This window comes from Syngnathus floridae, chromosome 7 (genome assembly GCF_059516105.1).
Source record: "Syngnathus floridae isolate MCC-2025c chromosome 7, RoL_Sflo_1.0, whole genome shotgun sequence".
NCBI classification, from domain to species: Eukaryota; Metazoa; Chordata; class Actinopteri; order Syngnathiformes; family Syngnathidae; genus Syngnathus; species Syngnathus floridae.
Genome location: NC_142419.1, coordinates 10,270,789 through 10,294,848, shown reverse-complemented (window position 1 = coordinate 10,294,848; position 24,060 = coordinate 10,270,789). Strand labels below are relative to the sequence as shown.

Sequence of the window (24,060 nt, the reverse complement as noted above, 5' to 3'; positions counted from 1 at the left end):
AAATAAAGATACGTGTAAATACAATAAGTTAAGTTAACTAAATTAATTCCAATAAGTATTTGATATCTAAGTACAGTATTGATATAATTTTGAAATGCATTAAGATCAATACCACCAGTCTTATTATGAAAGTTTTTGATATTTGTACGTGGTCGCAGAAATCAGTGTTACAAGTGTTACTTTAAATCATGGGTATTGACAAATGAGAAGGGTTATGTATATCGACATTCGGTATCGATCCTTAACTCACTATAAGCGAGACATTTAAGTGCGGCGCATTCCTGTGCACGGTGCCCGCGAAGGAAGACTCACGGGCGGGGAGACACCACGCGACGCCTCGCAGGGGGAGCCGGAGGAGCTCACCCCAAAAGCAAAACTCACGTCAGACCGCGAGGAGCTCGGTGGGGGATTCATCAGCGACCTGCACGCGGTTTGAGGGCCGAGGGAGCGGAGATGTCGGAGCTTCTGTTGAGCGTGCTCGGGGAGCGGCTTGTCAACCGAGAGAAAGCCGAGGTGGACGTGCAGGCGCTGGGTGAACGGGTGTCGCTGCTCGGCCTGTTCTTCGGCTGCAGCCTGAACGCGCCGTGCCGGCAGTTTAACGGCAGCCTGTGTGACTTCTACGGCCGCTTCAAGCAGACTTCGGAGCACCGAGACCAACTGGAGGTGGTGTTCGTCTCGTCGGACCAGGAGCAGAAGCAGTGGCAGGACTTTTTGCAGGAGATGCCCTGGCCCGCCTTGCCATTCAAAGACAGACACAAAAAGGTAAGAAGTGGACAATTTCCAAGCATGGGCGTTTTTATATGCATGTATATATTGCAGACAATCTGGTTCCCCTCAACCCAATCAAATAGAAAACTTGCACGGTTCAATTCGAAACTTAGAGCTTGGGGGCTCTTTATTTGTTTATTCTTCATCCCCGCAACATGTTTTCTTTATATACAACAGTCAGCATTGACAATAATGCAACGTAGTGAACAACACATGATTGTTTTATTATGATGATGTCTTCACGCTTGCAATACTGAGATGGTTCACGCGTTAAAATCATCATTTAAAACGTCCAAAGGCTAAATATTATTTGAAACAAAGTATTTGATGTAATTTATTTTACATTTTTAAATCAACACTTTTTTTTCTCTCTGGGTGAAATGATATTGGTTGGCTACTCTAGTTACTGTCACCTAGTACTTATTGGACTTGCATATTTTGTATTTTTTTTAGAAGAATATAATTGTTAGAACAACGATAACTACTTTTTTCACTGACTAGAAGCACAATACAGTTAAATCACCCCACATTTTATTGTAATTAGAAAATTTATAAATGTCAAACTAAATTGGCTTAGTAACAATAGAGGAGAAAAAGCATAGCATCGTGCACAAATGATAAGGCCTGTACAAGTAAATTATTTAGCTTCAAGCAATTTCCAATTAAATAATACAATAATTTGGTTCTTTACTTAATGATACACAAATACTATTATAACATTTTTAGCAAATAAGTACTTAAACTGTCCCTTTTCATATGTCAGGTGTAAGTAGGAATTGTGTGATTTTGTGCTGCTCTTTATTTTTTGTACAGTTCAATATGCAGTGATGGTTTTTAATTGAGTCCAGCATTAAGGGGGGTCACACTGCAAAGCTGTTAAGTCATTGTTGTTGTCCAGCTTGAAAGCAGCAGTACCTCCACCACTATTGTGCAGACTTGTTATTAAACTTGTGGCAAAAATCTGTGTTATCAACAGAAGAGCCATTGTGGAAGGATGTAGCCGGGTTTCCTGCTGGACATAAGCAATGTCCGCTCCATACACAGGCCTGCATAACTGGTTGTAGGGGTTTTTTTCTTCTTTTTTTTGCCTTTTGTTGTATTCAGATGCAACAATCAGTAATATTTCAAACATGTGATATTTCCGCAGCATAACAATTGTTTTAAAATTACATTACTAAACAACAACATTATTTTTCAATAATTTACTCTTCTGATATGTTTTATATTTTGTTATTTTTAATTGTGGTCAGTATAATAAAATATTTAATTTAAGATAACGCAATCATTTTTATATATATATATATATATATATATATATATATATATATATATATATATATATATATATATATATATATATATATAGTGTAATATTATTATCTCCATATTGGCGGCCCTGTTAGTGTAATAAAATAAAGTGTGTGATATTAACAGAACTAGTCAGCGGTTGCTGTTGTTGACCCAATGGTCATGTGACCACCTCAGGCCTCCTGCCAGACTCTGTTTTCTTCAGCTCAGCTCCAGCACAGCAATTTATCTTCTATTGTTTACACCACCGCCCAGCACCCCCCTTCTGGAATCTCACACTGTACCTCCTCTCCCTGCTGTGGGCTCTGCCTTCACTATACCCCCCCCCCCCACACACACACACACACACACACACATCATGGAAGGTTATCTGGGGTTATCCATTCAAGCCTTCCCACTGCGGGAAACATTAGTCATTCGGTATGTTTACATCCAGTAAAGAAAACCGTACTAGTGCACTCAATCAATTGAAACCAGGTTTAAAAATGTGGTAAAAAAAAAAAAAATTAGCTGGAACTTGTAATCATGAAATTTGTTAAGCATGTCTATCACGAGTACATCCAGAAAAGAAGTCTCAAGAAGCCGTGTGTGAAAATACACAGGAAGTCCACCATTTTAGTCTAAAGAAGGTGTCATTTGGGCCATTTTCAAAGGTCCTTCACAGACTGACTCATTTTAGAGATTTTGTCAAATTACTGAAAAGTGGAATTTTGCCATGTCGCTTGGCGTCGTTATCGGATTCCGCTGACGCGATGACACACACGGGCCGGTTGACTGGTTCTCCCCTGAAGCTGTTTTGAACTTTGGTAGGCATATCTATCATGAGTAAACACAAACACAAACCAAAAACACAGTTAGCCATTTTGGTTTGAAGCAACCATTTAGGGGTAATTTTTGTCAATTTCAGGGGTCTTTTAAAGATGAACTTATTCTATAGTTGTGGAAAGGGACATGAAGTAGAATAAATTATGTAATCATTATTTTTATTAATGTTATATTTGTATTTGTATAATTGCTAACGGTTTATGACTTTATGTGATATTTTCAGTTGTATTGTTTGTAAAGCGTTTTGTTACAGCAAAAGCCGTTTTGAAAGCGCAAAAAAAAAAAAGAGCTAATATGTATATTGCTTGACCCCAGTGAGGAATAGTCGTCCAGAGAATGAATCAATATTTGATCTTATGTCCAGCATCTGCACATGATTTTCAAAGTACTCTACAAATGAAATAATGAAGTCGGCTGTTTTGGTTATTACTTTAAGTGGCCATTTTCTAGGCTCTTTCCCCTACAAAAACATCTGGATATTTTTGTCTGATTTGCTACCAAATTTGACACACATAGGTAAGCCGTCTGCCTGTTGGCATGGCCTTACCATGATGGATTCATTCTACTGGGGTGTCGTGTGTGAATCAATTAGAAGCCGCGGCCAAGGGAGTGACTGCTGCAGTGGGCACTTTCATCTGGGCATTCAGCAAGAGAAAGGCGTTCTTGTTTGAGTCCGGACCGCCGGACGTCTATTGTGGGGGCACAAGCAGAGTCCCACATGGTACCACCATGGTGCCACCATGGAGGCTCAAGGAGTGCCAACTGCACTGCAGCATGGCCGCAGTGCCCCAGTTGAAGCAGCTGAAGCAGTTAATGTTTGTTATTAAAAGCAACCACTAATCCATCTTAAGATCATCATGGCCTTTAGCTCAGTTATTATTTTTCTTATAACTGCACGCATACCTTGGGGAGAGTAAAACTATTTGCATATGGATTATTTAATCATTTCCTTTATTTTATAAGGAGTGTAATACAGCAGCATCTGCAGCCGTATTCCTCGAAATAAACTGAAACTTTTGTCGCAACAAAATGGATTCATGCAAATTTCTCCATTGGACATCTTTCACATTAATGCGCGTATGTATGAGTCATACCATTCTGTGAGTTGGCCGTACATGAGCTAAACAAATGAAGATGCTCTTACAAGAAGTGCACTTGTTAATGCGTCATTCAATAAATGCAATGGCTCCTCTCGCCTGTTTTTTGTCAAAACTGCTACTAGGCAGTGGGCACATTAGAAATTAGAAAAAAAACCAGAATGGCCTGAACTAAATATAAAAATAGTCCATGCAGGTGTAAAATGTACTGTATGTATCATGTAATAATTAATGCGATCACGCCACTAACCAATCATTCATCAGAACTCCCCACCTTGCACAATAGAAATAACCAAGGGTTTGTCATATGATGGATGCAATACAGCTATTCATGATAACTGGTAGAAATAAATCAAAAATAATGTTAAGTTCACCCATCACACATGTATATTAAAAATTCTGTTGAAATGTTTTATTGCAAAGTGGAGTAAGTGGCTGGCGAGTCTAAGGAGCCAACCCCCTGCTGAGGCTCTCTCAGCCGCCTTGTCGGGGGGCTAATCGTCGCTTCGATTGGTCTTTTCTCGCCCAATCTGTTCACACGGCGTGGTGATGTGGCGGCCATGTTGCATGAAAGGCTTTCATCAGCTTAAGCCTGTTGTAAGGAGCAGCAAAGGTCTCATCCTCTGAGGACTCACACACAAGCGTATGGCCAATTAGAGACAGTGGTTCTTACAAAGAAACACACACACACAGTTTATTACTGAATTTCAGTCGTATTTGGAATGATCAGCGGATGAATGAACTTTTGATGACTGCAGTTACTTATTATAATCAACATCTTGCACAATCGAAATGAACACAATAAATCCACAAAGGCCGACCGAGTCCTTGGGATGCTTTTTCATTTTAGTAGCTCACCTGGATATCACTCGCCACCTGCTTATGTTAATAGCATAGCTGTTGTGTTGATAGCAGCAGGTATGCTTTTCAGCTCTGATGAGTATGACAACTTCTGTGGTGACCGCAGTGCGGCATCATCCAGAGTGCGTGTATTTAATCACAGTCAAATGCTCTTGTGCACATGACCTGCTGCAAGAATAAAGCGGATTAACAAGGAGAAAGCATAAAAAATGTTTCTTGTGAGGAATGTTGGCCTAATTCCATCTGATATGTGAAGTCAGGCTTTTACTCACTGGCCATCCAAGCCTATTCCTGACTTTTTTGCTTGTTCGCTGTACTATCCGTGAGACACCGATGCAGAGTCAGAGCTAGGAATGTCTTGATCTGATATTGATATCTGATATCGGTCCGATATCAGCTAAAAAAACAGTTTATGTTGACACCATGTCAGAATTCATATACAAGCAGTGCATTAAAGACTCCGCTCATACACTAAGCACATATCATTCCTGTTGATATTGTTTTAGATGGGTATCCGACAGTACTCTAGAGTGCAATATCGATATTGTATCAGAAGTGAAAAAGTTGTATCAGGGCATTAGTTCACATCTGTTCATTACCAGTACAAGTGATGCGCTAGCTATTAACTTGTGCAATTGTATATCACGAGTAGTAGCACGCAGTTTGTTTTGTAATTTTGTTGGGTTTTGTGATTTGGAAAAAAAGCATGTGACCATTGCAACCATATTTTTTTATGTACCCAAAATGTGGAATTTAAAAAGGAGTGTGTTGAATTTTTATATGCACTTTAGTTGTTCTACGAGTTGACTTTAGTCTTTCCACTAATGTGATTTATTTTAGTAGTGAGAACATGGTCCTGATTGATACTCATTTACTGACAGCCCAGTTCAAATGGATCTTCTTGGACTTCTATAGCCGTCAGTGGTAGTAAATGAGTTTTAAATGCTTTAATGGATTTCCTTATGCCATCTCAGACTGTTACAACTCAATACTGTTAAACTAGACAATTGCAAAATCCCGCAAGTTCTGTCCAAAAGACACAGACACTTAAAGGTGTTTTCGTCGCATCCCCTTGTTGCTTCAGGTGTGCAGAAGAGGAAAGACGTCATCATTATCATCATCAAGATGTTTTCACAGGTTCTTCCTGTCGTGCAAAATGATGGCGTATGTTTATGAAGTTGTCATTTCCCAAAGATAAGAGATTGGATCATGTAGCACACTGTGTTTTTCAACAAAAGTTCTATACGCTTGACTTTCGAGCCAAGGTAAACACGGTCGTTTGGCAGTGGCCTTTAAAGTGCAGGATGTTATTCCAGCAAAATATTGTGTGTGTTCACTGATGTGTGTGCCGAGGTAGCAGATCAGACAGCGGCAGACCCTGCTTTTTCATGAAATTTTAGCCCATGCTAACTTTCTGGCTTGAACACAAACGTCTGCAAAACACATTTGGTCAGTTGATCTTCAAGCTCTGCTATTCCATTTTCTTCCCCTTCTATTATGGGAATTTTGAGTTGCTTTTGACTATGAAACCAAGCACAATATTTTTAATCAGGCGGAACAGAAAGCCAGAAGAGTCACATGGTTTACTCTTTCACCTTTTGTTCTCTGAAGTGCATGGATGAAAAAGATCTTTTATCCTGTATCTGATTTTTGATGTTCAGGATGTTTATTTAGATTTACTTAATCCACACTATCTAAATACATACATAAACAACGCTATCTCATTTTTACATTTGTATGTTTGTATGGAACCAGCATCAAGACAAAAAGGTCAGAACAAATGGATTGATTAACTTTTGATTTGTGGAAATTGTGAATGGATTTAACACAGATTAAGATTATTGTTTTAATAGTCTGGACATAGCTCAAAGGTAATTTAAGGACTTGAATAAAATTTGCTCAACATTAGTCGTACAGATTTTGAGTCAAAATTTGACATACATAAAGATTAATCAATTTTGTTGCTTTGTAGCTTCCATATGACTGAGAAATATTGTCAAATAATCTGATCTGATGAAATAATGGAACCCTCAGAGATTTTTTTATGCTACTTTTGTGTTACCATTCCACATTTATAAATACAAAGGATGGGTAACAATGAACATTTGATATCTAAGATGCTATCTTCACACATCCTGCAGGGAAACACACTAGCATTTGTTGTTTGTGAAGTGTTTCGGATGATGGCCGGCACAGTTTAACGCCAGTGGCACACAGTCGAGCCGACAACTGAGAGGCAACATCCTGGTCTTTTGTGTGTGTGGCAGGCAGCTGTAAGCGGATGCTGGATATAATTGCTGCCGCATGCCCGTTGAGTCAACGGCGTTGAGATGCAGCTGTCTCTTTTGTCTGTACAAAGAATTTCAAAATCGTGACTTGGAGATCTTTCTTTTTTTTTTTTTTTTGAGCAAAATTAAAGCTACTTTGCGGTATTTTCCCTAGAATTTTTAAAACATTTACAATTCCCATGTCATATGAAATCAGAACGGACCATCGTAATATTTGTCAAACCCCCAGAGTCGTTTCTTCGTCTTCCTCTTAGTGACACAAAGAGGAGAGGACTTTCAAAGTGGGTCAGGTTTCTGTGTCATGCACTGGCGTATTCACATCTCATTTGTGAGTGATTGGCAGAGGTGGCGAAAGAGCAAAAAAGCAACTAAGTCCTAAAAGTAAGCCCTGAGTTCTCTGCAAATGTGCATTTCTTGGAATCTCCTTTTGTTTTTGTGAGCGACCATCTTGGAAATCGGACTTTGCCCAGTTGTTTGCACTGATGATGAACCCGGAAAAGTGTTGAGTGTAAAGATGGACTGCCCCTGTATGTCAAACTTCAAACTATACCTTGATATAGACCAATATTCATCCGGAAGCTATTACTTTTTTCTCTTCATTTTAACTTGAACTAAAACAGAAATTTCACATTTAATGCAGGGACACCATCGCCAACGTCGGTTGTTCTAGTTAGTACGAGCAAGGCAAATGTTTGTCACAGTAAATGGCTAAAGTAGAAGAAAGATGAAATTATTTTTAGTGTTCCTATTCCACGGACGGCAGAAAAGCCATCTACTTTGTGTTGACTCTTGCCAACAGAGCTTATATTGTCGTTTTACCTTTTGTAATGTTTTCGTTAGTGGGTATGTTTCCATTTACACTGAGGTGCACTCCTGAACTTTTTCTCAGTGTCCCACAAAAGAGCCTCATAATCCTCATTATACCACTCTTTTACTTACCGCTCTTTACCCCCGTTGCTCCACTGTGTTGTCATCAGTGACCCATGAGAACCGAAGCAAATTCATTCAGTAACCTCAACATTTGGTCAAGCTCTGACCTTGTGGAGCTGACTTGTTAGAATTGTGTTTTAGTGCAGAGTCGTCAAACTCGTTCGCCATGATTCACCCATGCGCAATGACAAAATCGCAAATTTCTCTCAATTTGGCATTGTCCAATTGCCTACCATTCACAATTTTTAGCAAATAAAATATCTAGGGCACCAGAAAACGGCCAAACTTACCCTAAAATAGACACAGTTGATTGGCTTCCAGCTTTGTAGGTTTACTCATGAATCATAATAGATATGCATGTCACACTTCATGGAGCTAAGTGAAACTCACTTCTTGGGACTGAATTTTCGATTGTCAAATTTTTTTAATTTTCTACCAAGCTCAGAACCAATGCTCTGATGAAAATGCAAATATTTGGCAATTAGTACTGTGCCACTCATCTTTTTACTCTATGAGGATCAAATTTTGTTCAATCAGGTTCTTTACATCAACTCAGTGTTTGAAGGACTTTTGTAAATGACAGAATTTGAGTTTTTTGTGAGTGTTCTGACAATAGACACAACTATACTAAGTTTAATGTCGTGTAAAACAACAAAATCAAATTCCTCGATGGTCTACAAAGATGATGCAATACCAAAAGTGATGAAACTGCCTTTGGGGCAAAACGGTAATTGTAGCTCACGTGAGGAGGGGGCTCTCCCAAGGTATAAATGGTTTACTGTGGTGACCCTGCTTTTTGTTCTTGCTCTGCTTTCAGTACATCTGCTCTGCTTCATTCTGAGCAGAACATGGTGTAGTGATCCACTTGAAACAAGTCAGTGCTTAGGGGGAGTTTAATCATTAGTCGAAAGGAGGAAGTGGCGGCAAGATGAGCATTTGTGCTTTTTCCAGGTGATGTCTGGCAGGAAGTGTGTGTGTGCGTGTGGCTGTGAGCGCATTGTTGCGGAATGCTGCTCTCCCGGAGCGCCTCATCAAGATCCCACCATGCTGAAAGAAAGACCCCCAGGGGAGAGGTGGGGGCTCTTTATTGAGCATCAATGCAGAGATTGACTTCAGTGTGGAAATTTACCAGAGCAGGCTGCAATCTGAGCTCGTATCATAATGTGTGCGAGAAGCAGCTCAAGGCTCATTACCCTGTTATCTCTGTCGGCCCTGTATGACATTAAGCACTTTTCTCTTTTCAATTTCTGGCTTGACATTTAATAAAAGTGTGACAGAAGCTACCTTGAAGACTGTTCTGTATTCTGTTCTGTATCTTTCTTAATAGAAATAATGAACAAGAATGATAACCAGTGACAACAAATTTAATATTTAATATAACAACAATATTTCGACATGCATATTTTAACATTGACATATCAGGTGAAGAATGTTAATGTGGGCCGCCTTCGCTTTCTTTAAATGATAGCCCTTGGCTAATTTTGGTGCATCTACAGAAATGTTCATTGATGTACACTGTCCCTGTCAAATAAACAAAAAAAAATCCCATATATGGCCCTTGCAAAAAAAAGTTTGAAGATCCCTGGATTAAGAAGTGAAGATAAAAATGCAATTATTAGCTTGACGATCCCTTCTGGTGGCCTTTATGTCCGACCAACCGCAATACACGGTTGTCTTGTTTGGCTCTGTTCTTTCTACCCGGCGAGACGTGTATTCCGGCAAAAAAAGCCCTTGTTCCTGCTTGTACGCATTACACCGAGTGCCACTCAGCAGTCTGCTGGCAGCGGTCAATCCTGTTAGTGTGGAACAGCGACCAATTAGATCCGCTATGCATCTGGCCGCTACGTTTGTATAATGTCACTGGAACACCATGACTGCGAGCAGGCTACATCAAGAGCACAATGGACTGTAGAGGAACAACTTTGTTTACAGTCTCATGTTGCTATGGCAACGGAATGTCTCATTGGAGAAGTCGTAACCGGCAATTCAGTTCATGTTTGTCATGGTACAGAATTCAGTACTGGTACATCTTTTTACCTTTTTTTTTTTTTTTTTAGCAGGAAACATCATTTTTCTATTTTATTTTTCACAAGAAATGGAAGGTATGCAGTACACAAGGCCATCTGGCTGGCGGTGCTATCTCATGATTACAAACATGAAATTGTTTAAACTTAATTCGAACAGGGAGTACAAAAAATAACCTTGGTTAATAAACCGCATGCTGGCTAAGGAGAAGTTGCATGGTGATCAGTGTACAGGCTTCTCTAACCTCAAACTAATACCCAACATCAAGCTATCTCATTGTAATTACAAAAATTGTAGTCCATGATTCAGAACACAGTCCTTTGACTAACACTGCAGCTGCTGCCATAGACCAAACCCTGCTGCTTCATGATCAATGTTGCTTCAATTGTTTACTGAAAAAAAATTAAATAGCCTATGTGAGCCGCAGGCTACTTGAGGAGAGTTTATACAGAGCAGAAACATGGAATCCACTACACTAGGTCTTTGCACCAACACACTTGTATTGTACTAAACATGGAGCCGCCTGGCAATCACAAACATACTTACAATTGTTTACTGGGAAAGAGTAACATCCACAGTTGTCCGTTCATCCAAGTCTTTTTACTCACTGTAATTATTGTATGGTTTTACTATTGTGTTAATTGATAGGACTATGGTACCCTCTGTGTCGATATACACATAATCGTGAATAATGACATGCATGATTAAAACTAGCTTCTAAGGTTAATTGGCGAGCAGGTCATGCCGTGTTGAAGAATCTTTGGTCAAATGAGCCAACCACATGGATGTACTTCCTTCTTTGTATGGAGCAAGAAAAAGTGGGTCACATTTTGCGAGCACAATCCAATTTTCCACATTGGGACAAATAGGACTTCACGCCCCTTGCCTTCACTTTCCATTCGTACGACAGGAATTATTCAGAGGCAGTGTGACTGGCTATTGTTCAGCACCATGCATTCCTCGCTGGTTGGGCCCGATGGATAAAAAGCAGGCTGATGTCTATCTCGGCCCAGAGGGATGAAGGCTTACTATGTGGCAGATTGATTACCCGCATAATGTCTTTAGGGCCAGCACCGCATCCTTGCCGCCGAGTTGTGTCACTATTTCCCAAAAATAAATCACTCTTCATTTCGAATTGACATGGAAATATGGAGCAGCGCCATTAATGTGTCCATAAAGTCGATATATGAATGTTATAAAACACATGGAGAGTAGCCACTCGCTTGTTATTCTTAGCAGCCTGCTTTTAGCGATGACTAATGGACTAAAGTAAAATAAAAAAAGCTAAAAATCATGTTATTAAAAAAAAGTGTTGAAGGACAAATTATAAATACTGTGACCTAAAGTCTAACTGTGTCTATTGTGAAATAATACATAATACATGGCTAGTGACGTATAAAAAGTTGTTGTAATTATCATACATGATGCAAATCGGGGGCCATAGCTCCAGCTGTTATGCTGATAGCTACCTTGGTGGCACAAGTCCTTTGTGAACTGATGCAGCGAGCCCAAATGCTTTTTTTGTGTGCGTGTCTGCCTTGTGCCTCGTTATTTATAGTGAGTAAAGCCTCAGAACATTCCGGGCTGCCACAGACCGTGCACGTCCTCTTTGTGGGCACCCTCAAGAAAAACAAAAGGGGAAACATGCTTCCGATGGTCATTGTTTATTCTTATTTCTCCTTTGTTGGTTATCTTTTTTTACCAATGCCTTTCATTTAATTTTCTGTTGTTTTACGACTCATTTGTGACCTACCACGAGTCACGTTGGGTCAGTCGGCCTCCTTAACTTCCTCTTAAGCAGAGCATTCCTCACTTTAATGCTATTGCCTACTTTGGAAAGTTTGTTTTTTTTCCCTGACCACTTCGCCTGGAAAATATGAATTAGTTTTCACAGATTAGACACTAGGGTAATTTTTATTTTGTTGCATTTAATTATGACTACACGCTTAAAAAGTAAGGTGCTTTCCAAACGTGCTTTTCCGAAGAGAGCAAAACATTTTCAACACTTAAGATTGGTCATTTATGAAAAAAAAAAAATAATAATAAAATAACACCCACCCATGTCACTTAACCAGGAGTAAAGGTTTATGAAACAATTGTGACTCAACATTGTAGACTCAAGCAGAATTCCAAAACCATCACATTTCAGGAAACCAAAAAACTGCTTGTTTGTTTAGTTATTAATATTGTATTGTCAAAGAGAGCAGGCCGTTTTTGACACTTCATATTAGTAAAACATTTGCAAAAATAACACACACACACACACACACCTATGGACTGAAAAAGAATCTTTTGGCCATAATCTTAGAAAAAAGGGTTTTGAATGAAGCACATGCAAGAGAGATTAAAACCATGGATTGTATTTTCCCTCATGGAGCCCAATTATACATAGTAAGTGAAGGAAATCCTTTCATGTGCATGCAGCACAGTATCCCTCATCACCACCACATTGACAACCTCAACCAACATTCTAGCGTGTGCCGCCTGTCAGAAGCGAACCCCTAATTTGGAACCCTAACCCAAAATTAAAATTCTAACTTGAACCCTCAACCCTTGTTTGAAACACTATTGAAGCCGCACATGAGGGTTACATTCCTCTTCATTCAGTCTTTGGAAGGCAATGCATGAGGTGGGCTGAACATGGAAACAGGCATGCAGGAGGCAAACAGATGTGAGGGTTTAACAAGGGGAGGAAAGGGCTGAACGAGCGGGCATAACATGTCACTTGATGCCGTGATGTTACTGGGCCCTGGTAATGCACACACAGCTAACATTCTGGCCCTAACAAAAGGATAGCCCGCCTGCATTGTGAGTGGAAAAGCAAAGCAATGTGACATGCCTATAAATAAAGTAGGTTTGAATGCAGGTTGACATACTAAGCCTTGGAGCTCTCTGTGTGCTCTTTTTTATGACAAGCAGAGAACTGTGTCACTGTGATTTATGAGGCGAGGTCCACTATGGGAAGAGGACAAAAAGCGGGTTACCAATATGACATCCATTTCATAATGTGGCAGCTGTTTGTGGAAAATATGCTTTGTTTAATACTGCCTTGAAACACTGATTTGAAAATTTAATGATTGCTTGAAAAGTCTAACCTTGTTTTTGAATCCCAGTCCTGAAAACCATAACACAGCCTGAACTCCCTAGCTTAATTTGAAATTCAAACCTCAGTCCTGTCTTGAAACCCTATTTTAAACCCCCCAATTTTGTCTTGAAATCTCAATTTGACAAGATCACAGTGACGTGCAAGCCTAACTTGAACCCTTAATCCTCATTTGATACTTTGTTTTATAATCCAAATTCAAAATCATAACACTGCATCAATTGAAACCTTAATTAAAAACCCTATCTTGTCTTGATACCCAATTCCTGTCTTCAAACCCTAATTTGAATATCTAAATCTGGCTTGAAACCATATCTTTAAAAAACTAGTCCTTGTTTAAAACCCTAATGCAGAGTTGAAACCCTAATTTGAAACCCTAAATCAGTTGAACCCATATCTTGAAGCCTTAATGAAACCGTAACCCTGACTTTATTTGAAAGCCTAAATTAAACTGAAATTCTCTGCAACTATAACTGTGCAATATGAAACCCCAAGACAAGTTTAAAACCCTAATTTAAAACCATTGTTCAAACCTTAATTTGAAATTCTGAGTTCAAAACCAAGCCTTTCAAAGTCTTGAAACCCTCTAGTCTAGCAGCATAATTGAATGTGTCCGTCAATCGTTGCAACTGTAAATTAATTTTCATTTTTCAAATGATCGCTCGCTGCCGCAATTCAGCTCAAAAGGCTGCTAAAAGCGTGTGAAATGTTCGCCTTTTAAAGTGACATCAATATTCATGTGTTGTGATGTCGAGAGCATGCGAGGAGGAGGAGGAGGAGGAGGAGGAACTGGGGGGGGCTTAAGATTCAGGGTCAAATGGAGGTCATGGCATGGAAGCTTTCCAACCCACCCCCACCCTCTTCTTGTGGAGTTCTCCCATGTGTGTGTGTGTCTGTGCGTGTGTGTGTGTGTGCATGTGCAAATGTACGTGTGCCTGAAATGAATGCTGACTGCGACTAATTGAGCGGCAAACCGTGCAAATGAAGCTCATTAATGTGTTTTGTGCGATTATTAAATTGTCATGAAGGCATAAACGAGGCCACGTTAGGTTTTTACACCAACTGCTTTTCTTTTCAGCCTTTTACGTGTTATCTGCTCGTGTTACTGCCGGCAGACAAAGAATGCACCTGGCTTTCCAAGCCACGAGTTGGCCCACCACACTCGGGCCTGAAGTAATACATGGAGAGCGTCCAGCTGGTCCAGACAAAACTCAAACCGTGGGTCAGTTTCAGCTGGTCCAGAGTATAACTTGGCAGAGCAGGCCTTATTTCTATCATCTAAGGACAATTTTAATCACTTGATGTAATTAACCAAATGTAGCTATTGATTTTTTTTTTTTTTTTTAAACTAGCAAATTGTGTTTTACTGTTACAATTTTGCACGCAAGGGAGTGGAGATAGGTAATGTGGACAAACCCCAAAACCGGCTCAAACACTATCTTCCAATCTTACTTCTCACAGAGCCCTCGGTCCCGCGCACCTCCACCCTCCCCACTGGCCCGTTTCAAATAGTTTCCACATTACTGCGCATGTAAACTCTTTTCATGCTCTTTGTGATCAAACTGAGGAACAAAGAGTAGATAAGCGCAAAGAATATTAAACCCGCTGCCATTGTGAGTGCAGGTTGCCTCACAATGCAGCACATAGCCGCTGAGAGCTTTTGTACTCTTTTATTCCTCCCCCCTTGCCCTTTTTTTTAAACTCCATTAAAAGTGGTCTCTATACAAAAGCAAAGTTTAGCACCTCTATTCAATCAGGTTGCTTTTGTGCCTGCACACAAGGCTGCACGGAGGTGGTGCACCTCCATTTTTCCCCCCAAGCACCCTGACATTCTAGCACCTGTTTCCCGTCACAAAACCATTAATTTATCACTGAATTATTAAGCGGGGGGAGCACACACAATACACGCTCTTTTGGCACTGAGGGGTGTTGGAGGGGGTTGCCGTGGCAACAGGAGCAATGGTAAAGGTGGCGAGACAGGGGATGGGGGGGAAGAGGGCAGTCATCATCATTGAAAAATGCAATCGCCGCTTTCCCGCCCAGTCAAATGAGCAGATTAATCAAAGATGCAGAGAGAGTGGGGAAATCCCCTGCATGATAGCGCTCGGATCGACGGCACGCTTCGAGAAGATGACAAGTGAAGAATGTGATGAGATGGAGTTCCAAAAGGTTAAACATTGCATCTGTCCCTGGGGAGGCCAGCGGCTAGGATCTGAAGTGGTAGCACGCGCTAGCAGAAGAGGTGTCGGGCGGATCCTCCCTTTTGTAACCGTGACGAGCCATTTTTGTGTCCGGCCTCTTTAAGGGGTGAGCAAGAGTGGGGAGCGGAGCTATACATTGGAGCTGAACAATAAATCAAATTCCAATCGACATCAAAGTGTAGTAGAATGCAATTTTCAAATCAAAAAGATTACAATGGGCTTGAATGGTGGAATTTTGGGGAATTGTTAGAGGTAACACTTAAAAATTGAATGTTACAGTCTTGACTACCACTAAGTTTACATCTATAATTGAAGTACAGATAAACTGACTTTCATATTAATTATCATTTTAGAGTAAGCCTAGCCTGCAAGACCAAAACATTTATATTCAATAAGTCTGATTATTTGTTATAATACAGATTAATTTATTGCCTGTTTAACAAAAATACATGGGAAATACCATAAGTATAAAATGATCATAAACTTGATGTATACTCTTATGTTTGCAAATTTTGCAATTGCATTAACAGTCTGTGTGGGGGAGAAAGTTAGTCCGGCAAAGCTTTAGCTTTTAGCTGCCTCTTTTATCAGCTCCCTGTCCTTGTGCAGTCTCTTTGCTTCTGACTTAAAACTGTTCCCTTTTGTAGTGAAAGAAATTGTCATCGCTAGGAATTTAATTGTCTCAATACGCGACACCACAACAACTATAAATGTGGATTTCATCGACGTCTGCCTGAAAGCTTAAGCTAAGTTCATCGTATTACTATGGCCTTGACGGAAGCAGTCATTTTTATAAGTGAAGTGACATTTTGTAGATGACAAAAGTATATTTCATCCAGCTGTCGTTGTTTTCTTTAGAATGGATACTTTGTTTCCTTTGGAGACATGATGCTGTATTTATTGCTTTGGTTGTAATAGCATCCAATGAAATGATGCTTGTAGGGGTGGCAGTGGATCAATACGGCATGGGATTGTTCTCGCTTATCATCTCCTGGAGGGACTCTCACTCTGAGAGCTATTGTCTGTGCTCTCTGTCTTGTGTCCGAGTGGTTTGAGGGCAGAAAACGCTGAGCTGTGTGTTTAAAACTGGAAGACAGTATTTTTGTCCTCTTTGGTGTGTTTGCAGATGAAACTGTGGAACAAGTACAAGGTGACCAGCATCCCGTCACTGGTGTTCGTGGACGCCGCCACGGGGAAGGTGGTCTGTCGGAACGGTCTGCTGGTGGTCAGGGACGATCCCAAAGGTGAGCCTACGTGATAGCCCATTTGTGGTGCACTGTCAGTCTGCTGCTTTTCCTGATGTTTTATCTCGTAAGCTGCTCCCATGTTGCTCTCAAGTGTGCTTCTTTTTCCAGATTGCTTTGGGGACACTTCAAGTTTGTGCTTTTTGTTCATCTTTTTTTAAGATCCCGTAACTTGCATGGTCTCATTCCGCGCTTTCCTTTTTGGCATTTGTGTAGCACATTCTAGTCTTTTTTTTTTTTTTGCTTTTCTGTCTCTATGCTTCTTTTTCAGGCTTATGTGTCACACTCTGCTGTCACTCTTCTCACTCTGCTCACACTGCTGCTTTTTCTGGCTTTCGTCACACTATGAAACTATGCTTCGTTTTCAGGATTCTGTAACGTACAAGCCCGTCGTGCTTTTCCTCTTTCTGTGATAATTTTTCAAGGTTTTGCGAGTACTCTGCTGTTTAATTTTGTCCCTTCCCTCATCATGTACCTCTTTTTCAGGCTTTTGTGTAGCACACTGCCGTCAAGTATTAAGATTACCATAACATTTACATTAATTTCCATGCCTTCGTGGCTGTAATGGTGCACTAAAAAGCGATTAGTCATGTGAGAGAATTGCATGCTAAAGGCGACACAGTGGACATCCAGAGTGGATTTCTTTTCTTTTTGACAGCTTTTACTGTCTCTGCTAATGAAAGCCAGAACAAGCCTGCGGTGCTATTTGCATGATTCATTAACTGCGCTTGTAAACGAGTTGGCGGTGGGGAGGACATAAATCTCCAGCTATAGTACAGACACATATAATTCATTAGTACAGTTTTTTACATATGTAGTTTTTAGTTTCTGGGTATGGTTTTCCTTCTTTTTTTTTTTTTTTAATGTGGTCAGCAGGATTTTTTCACATTTATTTCAAATTAACTTATTAATTCATCATTGCATTCTCCCCCAAAAGAATATAGTTAACTGATACAATTGCCAAATAAACATGTCAACAAATTATATACAATAGCTACAAATACATAATTTATTTACTCAACATAAATAGCAACAGATTAAGAAAGATAATCTAATAACAAATAATGAAAAACAGAATTATAAAAAAAAAAAAAAGGAAAAATGACTCCATTAAATGTGTGTGCATGTGCAAGCGTTTTACCCCATTTATGGCAAGTGAAAAATTAGACAACCAGGCATGATTGGATAATAATAGTACATCAGTGAAGAGTAAAAGTAGCTGGTGAGTTCGTCAAAAAACCTAGTCATATATTCTCTGTACAATCTCCCCTTTTTCTGGCAAGGAATAAAATACAAAAACAACTTTTTGGTTTTTCCCAGTAAATAATTGTATGTCGATCACCGCAAAAAAGTTAATGTGTCGTAAAAGTGTGACAGTATTTGGTGTGTAGGTCAGAAGATCTTATACGTCTGCACTGTTTCTCCTTTTCATTGGAAGGATTAAACTAGAAAGACAATTCTTGGTGTTTCACTGTACAAAATGTGACGTCTGGCTCCACGTTTATTCGAAGTGTGACAGCAGCTGCCATGTTATGGGTGTAGGAATGATGGTGGCGAACATTCTCCGTATGGATGAAAAGGCTGACTGGAGTGCCTGCTGCCAGTGTGAAAGTGGCCTTTTAGCTTCAGGACCACAATGAGCGGCTGTTGCGCTGCAGACGTGTCATTCCTGCCTAATGAAGGCTCGCTCATAAAGACGCCATTATGAAGCGGCCATACAGGCCTTTATTTAGGATTACCTCCGCCGCCCCCGCCCTCCCTGTAGAACTCCACTTTCTGGTGCCTAACAATGACGATGCCATGAAAAGGAAGTGAAAGAATGACCCAGAGCTGGAAAGGAGGAGATGAACTGCCTCACATCTCACATGATTTGACCTATCTAGATCCAATTTGATGGGGTTGTTTAGACTAACTTGAACTAGAGATTTGTTTGATTCCTACCATAATTAGACAGGTAGAAAACACTAATTAAATTTGGATTTTGAGAATCTGTTCTTCTCAATATTTAAACAACATTCACGTCAAACTCATCAAAACATCCAGATATTATCACAATGTGCGGTAGCCTCTTCAAAGTCAGAACATTGTTTTTGATGGTTATGGAAACATGTTTGTTATTAATCTTCAAAGACTCTCAATAGACGCTAATGTTTTGTCTTCATCCAGTGAGTAATCTTAAATGTTTAGTGTTTTCCAGACCTTGGTGAAGTGCTGACACATTCGAATAACTTGAATGGCTCCAAAAAACTTTTCCCACAGTGTGGAAATTTGCAATTCTCATCCTTAGATTTCCACAGAGTTCCTTCCCCTTTGTTTATTGGTCAATCCATTGACGTACAACTGTTTGAAGTGATCATGGAATCTGCTCTTGTTTAAAAATGCCTCCCACTTTCCAAACGCTTGTAAATCTAAATCGTTCATTCTTAAGTTCCTTGGACTTTTAAGTATTGGTCAATCTCTTTTATGTGCAATTGTTTTCATTGACGCTGCCTTATAATGAATGTCGTCCCCTGTCTCTCTTCACAGGTTTGGAGTTCCCCTGGGGGCCCAAGCCATTTGCAGAGGTGGTGGCGGGTCCTCTGCTCAGGAGCAACAGGCAGTCGATCGACAGTGCTTGCCTGGAGGGGCATTACGTTGGGGTCTACTTCTCGGCACACTGGGTAACCTTTTTATTTTTTTTATTTCTTTATTTTAAACTACAAAGCATTTCTACTTGAATCCCAACACTGGCGGGGAGGCACTGGGCCCAATTGGCCCTGAATCTGCCAGAACCAGAAAGCCTCTAGTGAAGGATTGACTCACCCAAACCACAATCCCACATGACACTAAGATAAAGCAGTTCTGTCATATACTGTAAAGCACCTCCAAGTGGTGAAAACGTGTAATTACAAGATTTGGCAACGGTTGTAGATTGGTTGAGGATAAGTCCATAACTGAAGAAAAAAAAACAAGCCACAACCTTGCATTTATTAATGGTTGAAAATAAGTGAATTTTCTTTACTCCTCTTTGCGCAACACTTTACTGTTACATTTTGTTTTTTTGAAGAAAATATTGATTACTCCATGACTACGAAATACAAAGTCTATTTGTTTGATATCTTTTAGTGTCCACCATGCCGCAGTTTGACACGAGTGTTGGTGGAGTCGTATCGCACAGTCAAAGAGTCGGGTCAAAAGTTTGAGATTGTGTTTGTCAGCGCTGACAGGTGAGATACCTTATACAGTCGACTATATGGTGTCCATTTATTAAGACACTCATAATTTATCCTTGCCGTAGGTCAGAGGAGTCTTTCCAGCAGTACTTCAGCGAAATGCCCTGGTTGGCAGTGCCGTATTCAGACGAGGCTCGACGCTCGCGGCTCAACAGGCTGTTTGGGATTCAAGGTAATCAATCACCTCTCACAGAGCACACACAAGTGATTTTATTTTATTTTCTCTTTGGGTTGCATGCCAAAGTTTGAACTACAAATTAGCTTCTTCTTTTTTTTTCCCCGCACCATGGTGTCTATTCTGCCCTCCTTAAGCTTGCTGTATGCAGTTTAGAAGTAAAGCAATTCTCTAAAAAAAAAAAAACAATCTACGATACCACAGGTGTCAAAGCCAAGGCCCGGGGGTCAGATACGGCCCGTCACATCATTTTACGTGGCTCTCGAAAACAAAATGCGCATTGACTACACGTGTCAATACTAAATAAACAAATCATCTTCCCTTTTGAAAAATAGAGATATCACTAGCAATTTTGTTACCGTTAATCTTTTTCAAATATAATACAGTTTATAAATATTATATAATATACAGCCTCTGACAGTTTGTTGTGTAGCCTGTATATACTAATGTGAGGAGTTCATACATTTATTTGGGTTGACAGTAGTAATGGCCCTCCGCAGGAAACTATGACTACGATGTGGCCCACAATAAAAATGAGTTTGACATCCCTGCTATAGCATCCACTCTTGCATTTTCAAGGTAGACTTCTTCTTGTCAGAATTGCATTGCAGCTCGGAATTTTTATGAGCTCCTGGATTTGATCTGTCATCATGTTTGCGCTTCTACACTCCTCACTCATTCCCTGCCTGGAATAAGTGAGGGGAGGGGGGGGTTGGTACTTTTTCCTGCAAAGCATGTGAGGAATGCACAGAGATGTCAACACTGCACCCCCCACCCTCTACCCACCCTGGCCTGCCTTCAGTCCACATGAGCAGACAGGATGAATTGTGACGCTTGCTCCGGCTGTGCTCCTGCATCCCGGCTGTTTCTGATAAAGCTGACAGATTGTGATCACAGAAATCACAAGCAGTGCTACGGGGAACAATCCGTGCAGGGCGTCCACTTTCTTTAACTCTGTGACTTTTTTTGTTTGGATCAGTCCAGGCCCTACTACAAATCAACCAGTCAGCTAGGATGGGGTCCACTCACCTGTGAGCCTATTGCGGAATAAAATAGATGGATCCAAAATACACTTGATGTTTATCTTCTTGTATGACATAAAATGAACATAGCAAAAATCATCCCTGCTCTGGGGTGGTCTAATTTTAGACTGCACAATGTAAAAAAATACAAATGGTGTTCTTTGCACTTAAACAGATGTTACAACAGCAACGTTAGCAAAGTACGCTGTCAAGAAAATGAGCCATTATCCGCCGTTCTCTTTTAACGTACTTTATCGCTCCCCAGGTATCCCCACCCTGATCCTGTTAGACACCGAGGGTCACATGATCACGCGACAGGGCCGCGTGGAGGTGCTGAATGACCCCGAGTGCCGACTGTTCCCGTGGCACCCTCGCCCCGTGCTGGAGCTCAGCGAGGCAAACGCCGCTCAGCTTCATGAGGGACCCTGCCTCGTCCTCTTTGTGGGTGAGTCGGCAGCCCTTGTAAATATTTGTCAAATCTTTCATGCAGCCCACCTGTCTAGTATACATATTTCCTATTTGCAGTCAAACTAAATTTCTAGGACAATTACTGTTTGAAAGATCCCTGAAAATGGCTAAAATGGATGCTCTAAATCGTAGATTTCCAGACTTGACGTCTTGAGACTTTTTGAGTCGGCACCTTTAAATTAGAGTAGAATAGTGTAAATTGACCCTTGACCCTTTATTGTTTTGTGCTACTTTTTTTTTTGCTTACCTTCTCTAGCTGACAACATTCAATGAGAATACATCTTCCAATAAGCTCGCATGGACCAAAATACCAAGAGCTGACATTTCAAACCGCTAAAAACTCAACTTTACTAGCTTTTGGGTTTTTTTAGCACAAATGTCATGCGAATAGCAGTATGGATACTAAAACAATTATACTTTTGTAATCATTTCTTTGAGGATTTTTGAAGTGCTCTTTCCATGTTTTTATATACTTTGAGTGAATATTAATTTACTTTAATGTTACAAGAGCACCATAATTTTCATATTTAGAATTACACATGAAAAGCAAGCGTTTAAAATTTCAATGAAATACGGATTTATTTTTTTTCGAAGTCACAGAGGGTCAAAGCAAAAGGATGAAAGCGCTACATGGGGCTTTCATGTCTTGTGGTTGCAGGCCCCTTGTCAAGTATGAGTGGTTCATATTTGGTAGCAATCACATAAAATCTAGGTCAAGTTCATCATTGAAGTATGCCAAAATGGTCGGCTTCCTGTGTGTTTTCAAGTAAGGCTTCCTGAAACTTGTGTGCACATAGAGTCAACATGTCTTCCAAATTTTTGAAGAAGCCAGAGTATTTTGCAGGTACTGGCTAAATTCAACGTCCCCCTGATGTGTGTCGAGGTCAAACCGTATAGCAAAACAAGACGTGGACCATCTGTTGTTCTCTTCAGACACAGAGGAGGAGGGCGAGCTGGAGCCGGCCAAGGAGCTAATCCGGCCCATCGCTGAGAAGCTGATGACTAAGTATAAAGCCAAGGAGGAGGAGACGCCGCTGCTCTTCTTTGTGGCTGGAGAGGTGAGGAAAAGAAAATGTCCCTTCAATAATGGGGTGAATGGTATTTAGCGCACAATTGCAAAAGATCAAGATTGGCTGAAGCAAATATGAGAGCTGTGGTAGGTCATTTGTAGTTTACACTTTGTATTTCACTCTATAATCTGACTGGGGCAAAAAGTTAACTTCTAAAAAAACTTCTTCAGGTTGTTTGCTTTGAAGCAACTCCCTACTTTCGGCTTTCAGCCTTTAGAACTCAGAATTGAATGTCTGATAACCGCCGCTGTGCACTGAAGAAATAAAGTGATTAGAAAGAATTCCATCAAAAAAAAGTAGGCTTGAATAATTGGTTAAATTCAAATTATCATTGCAATGTGGCAGAATGCAATTTTCACAATCCCACCCACAGTGTAGAAGTGTCATAAAGTTACTGTAATAAGATCCTCCGTTCCATAGTAATGATCTCCATCTTGCGATAGAAATAATCCAGGAAGGGAGGGTGGATGTGTCTGCAGTCCGTCGAGATTTAAATGTCCTGGTTTTATGAGCCAAAACAATATGCCAAATCAGATATTTTTACATCCACAAAGCCTTCAGTTCATTTCCTGTCTTTACCCCAGCTGCCTGTTTTCTGAAGTCTTCTGAAGCTGAGCCGTGATTGCTTATGATACCATGCCCAACTGTGATGTCATTTTCAGTCAATAGCAAGTGGCAAAATGTCCGAACCTGAGATTAATAAAAACGGGTGGATTTTGCTGCTTAACTCGTATTCTACATTTTCAATATTAATCAGAATGCCGTGTTTAGACTAGTGGGGGCACATACAACATATTATTGTAAAGAGAAGTTTGGGGTTGACTTTCTCTTTAAAGGGCCATAACACCCTGACACTGAACTTTTCTTTGAGGGAGACGAATGGCAGATCATTGCTGCAGTTTACAGGACACGACAGGCCTTAAATTCTTCATTGTCTCTGCAGGATGACATGAGCGACTCCTTGCGTGATTACACCAATCTGCCAGAGGCTGCGCCGCTGCTCACCATCCTGGACATGTCAGCACGAGCCAAGTACGTGCGCGATGTGGAGGAAATCACGCCGGACGTGGTGGAGCAGTTTGTCGACGACTTCCTGGCAGACAAGCTCAAACCCGATCCCATCTGAGACAGAAAGTCCTAATATGGATGAGAATGGGACTCTTCACAATCATCATTAATGCACTCCTGCGTCATCATTCAATTTTTACTAGTTTAACTTTTTTTTTTTTTTTTTACTCTCTCTGTCTCCCGTGGTGCCTTGCATTGACTCTATAGCCCCTACAGTTAATATATACAAATATTCTCTTGTTTTTCCACATTATGACATTAATAAATACCATTTCTGGATTCTAACGAAGCCCAGCGGACCTACTTATCACTGACATCTTTCTCACATCTGCACCATGGAGCATTGAAAACAAAAAACAAACAAAAAAAAGAATAAAGTGATTGCATTTTTTGTT

At 40.4% G+C, this 24,060-nt stretch overlaps 1 protein-coding gene across 2 annotated transcripts; it reads left to right on the top strand.

The window, feature by feature from the left end:
- Positions 1 to 42: 42 nt before the first annotated feature.
- On the top strand, positions 43 to 24,060 carry nxn (nucleoredoxin). Of its 2 annotated transcripts, none has more exons than XR_015859476.1 (8): positions 43 to 762; positions 16,533 to 16,650; positions 19,177 to 19,310; positions 19,756 to 19,856; positions 19,928 to 20,034; positions 21,325 to 21,504; positions 22,461 to 22,683; positions 23,541 to 23,687. XR_015859476.1 is itself a non-coding variant. In XM_088381101.1 (8 exons), exons 1-8 carry the CDS (start codon positions 454 to 456, stop codon positions 23,721 to 23,723), a joined length of 1,257 nt encoding a protein of 418 aa, XP_088237227.1. In that variant the 5' UTR covers positions 125 to 453; the 3' UTR covers positions 23,724 to 24,060. The 2 variants fall into 2 exon arrangements, 1 of the variants encoding a protein (XP_088237227.1); XM_088381101.1 differs by having other exon boundaries at positions 125 to 762; positions 22,461 to 22,585; positions 23,541 to 24,060.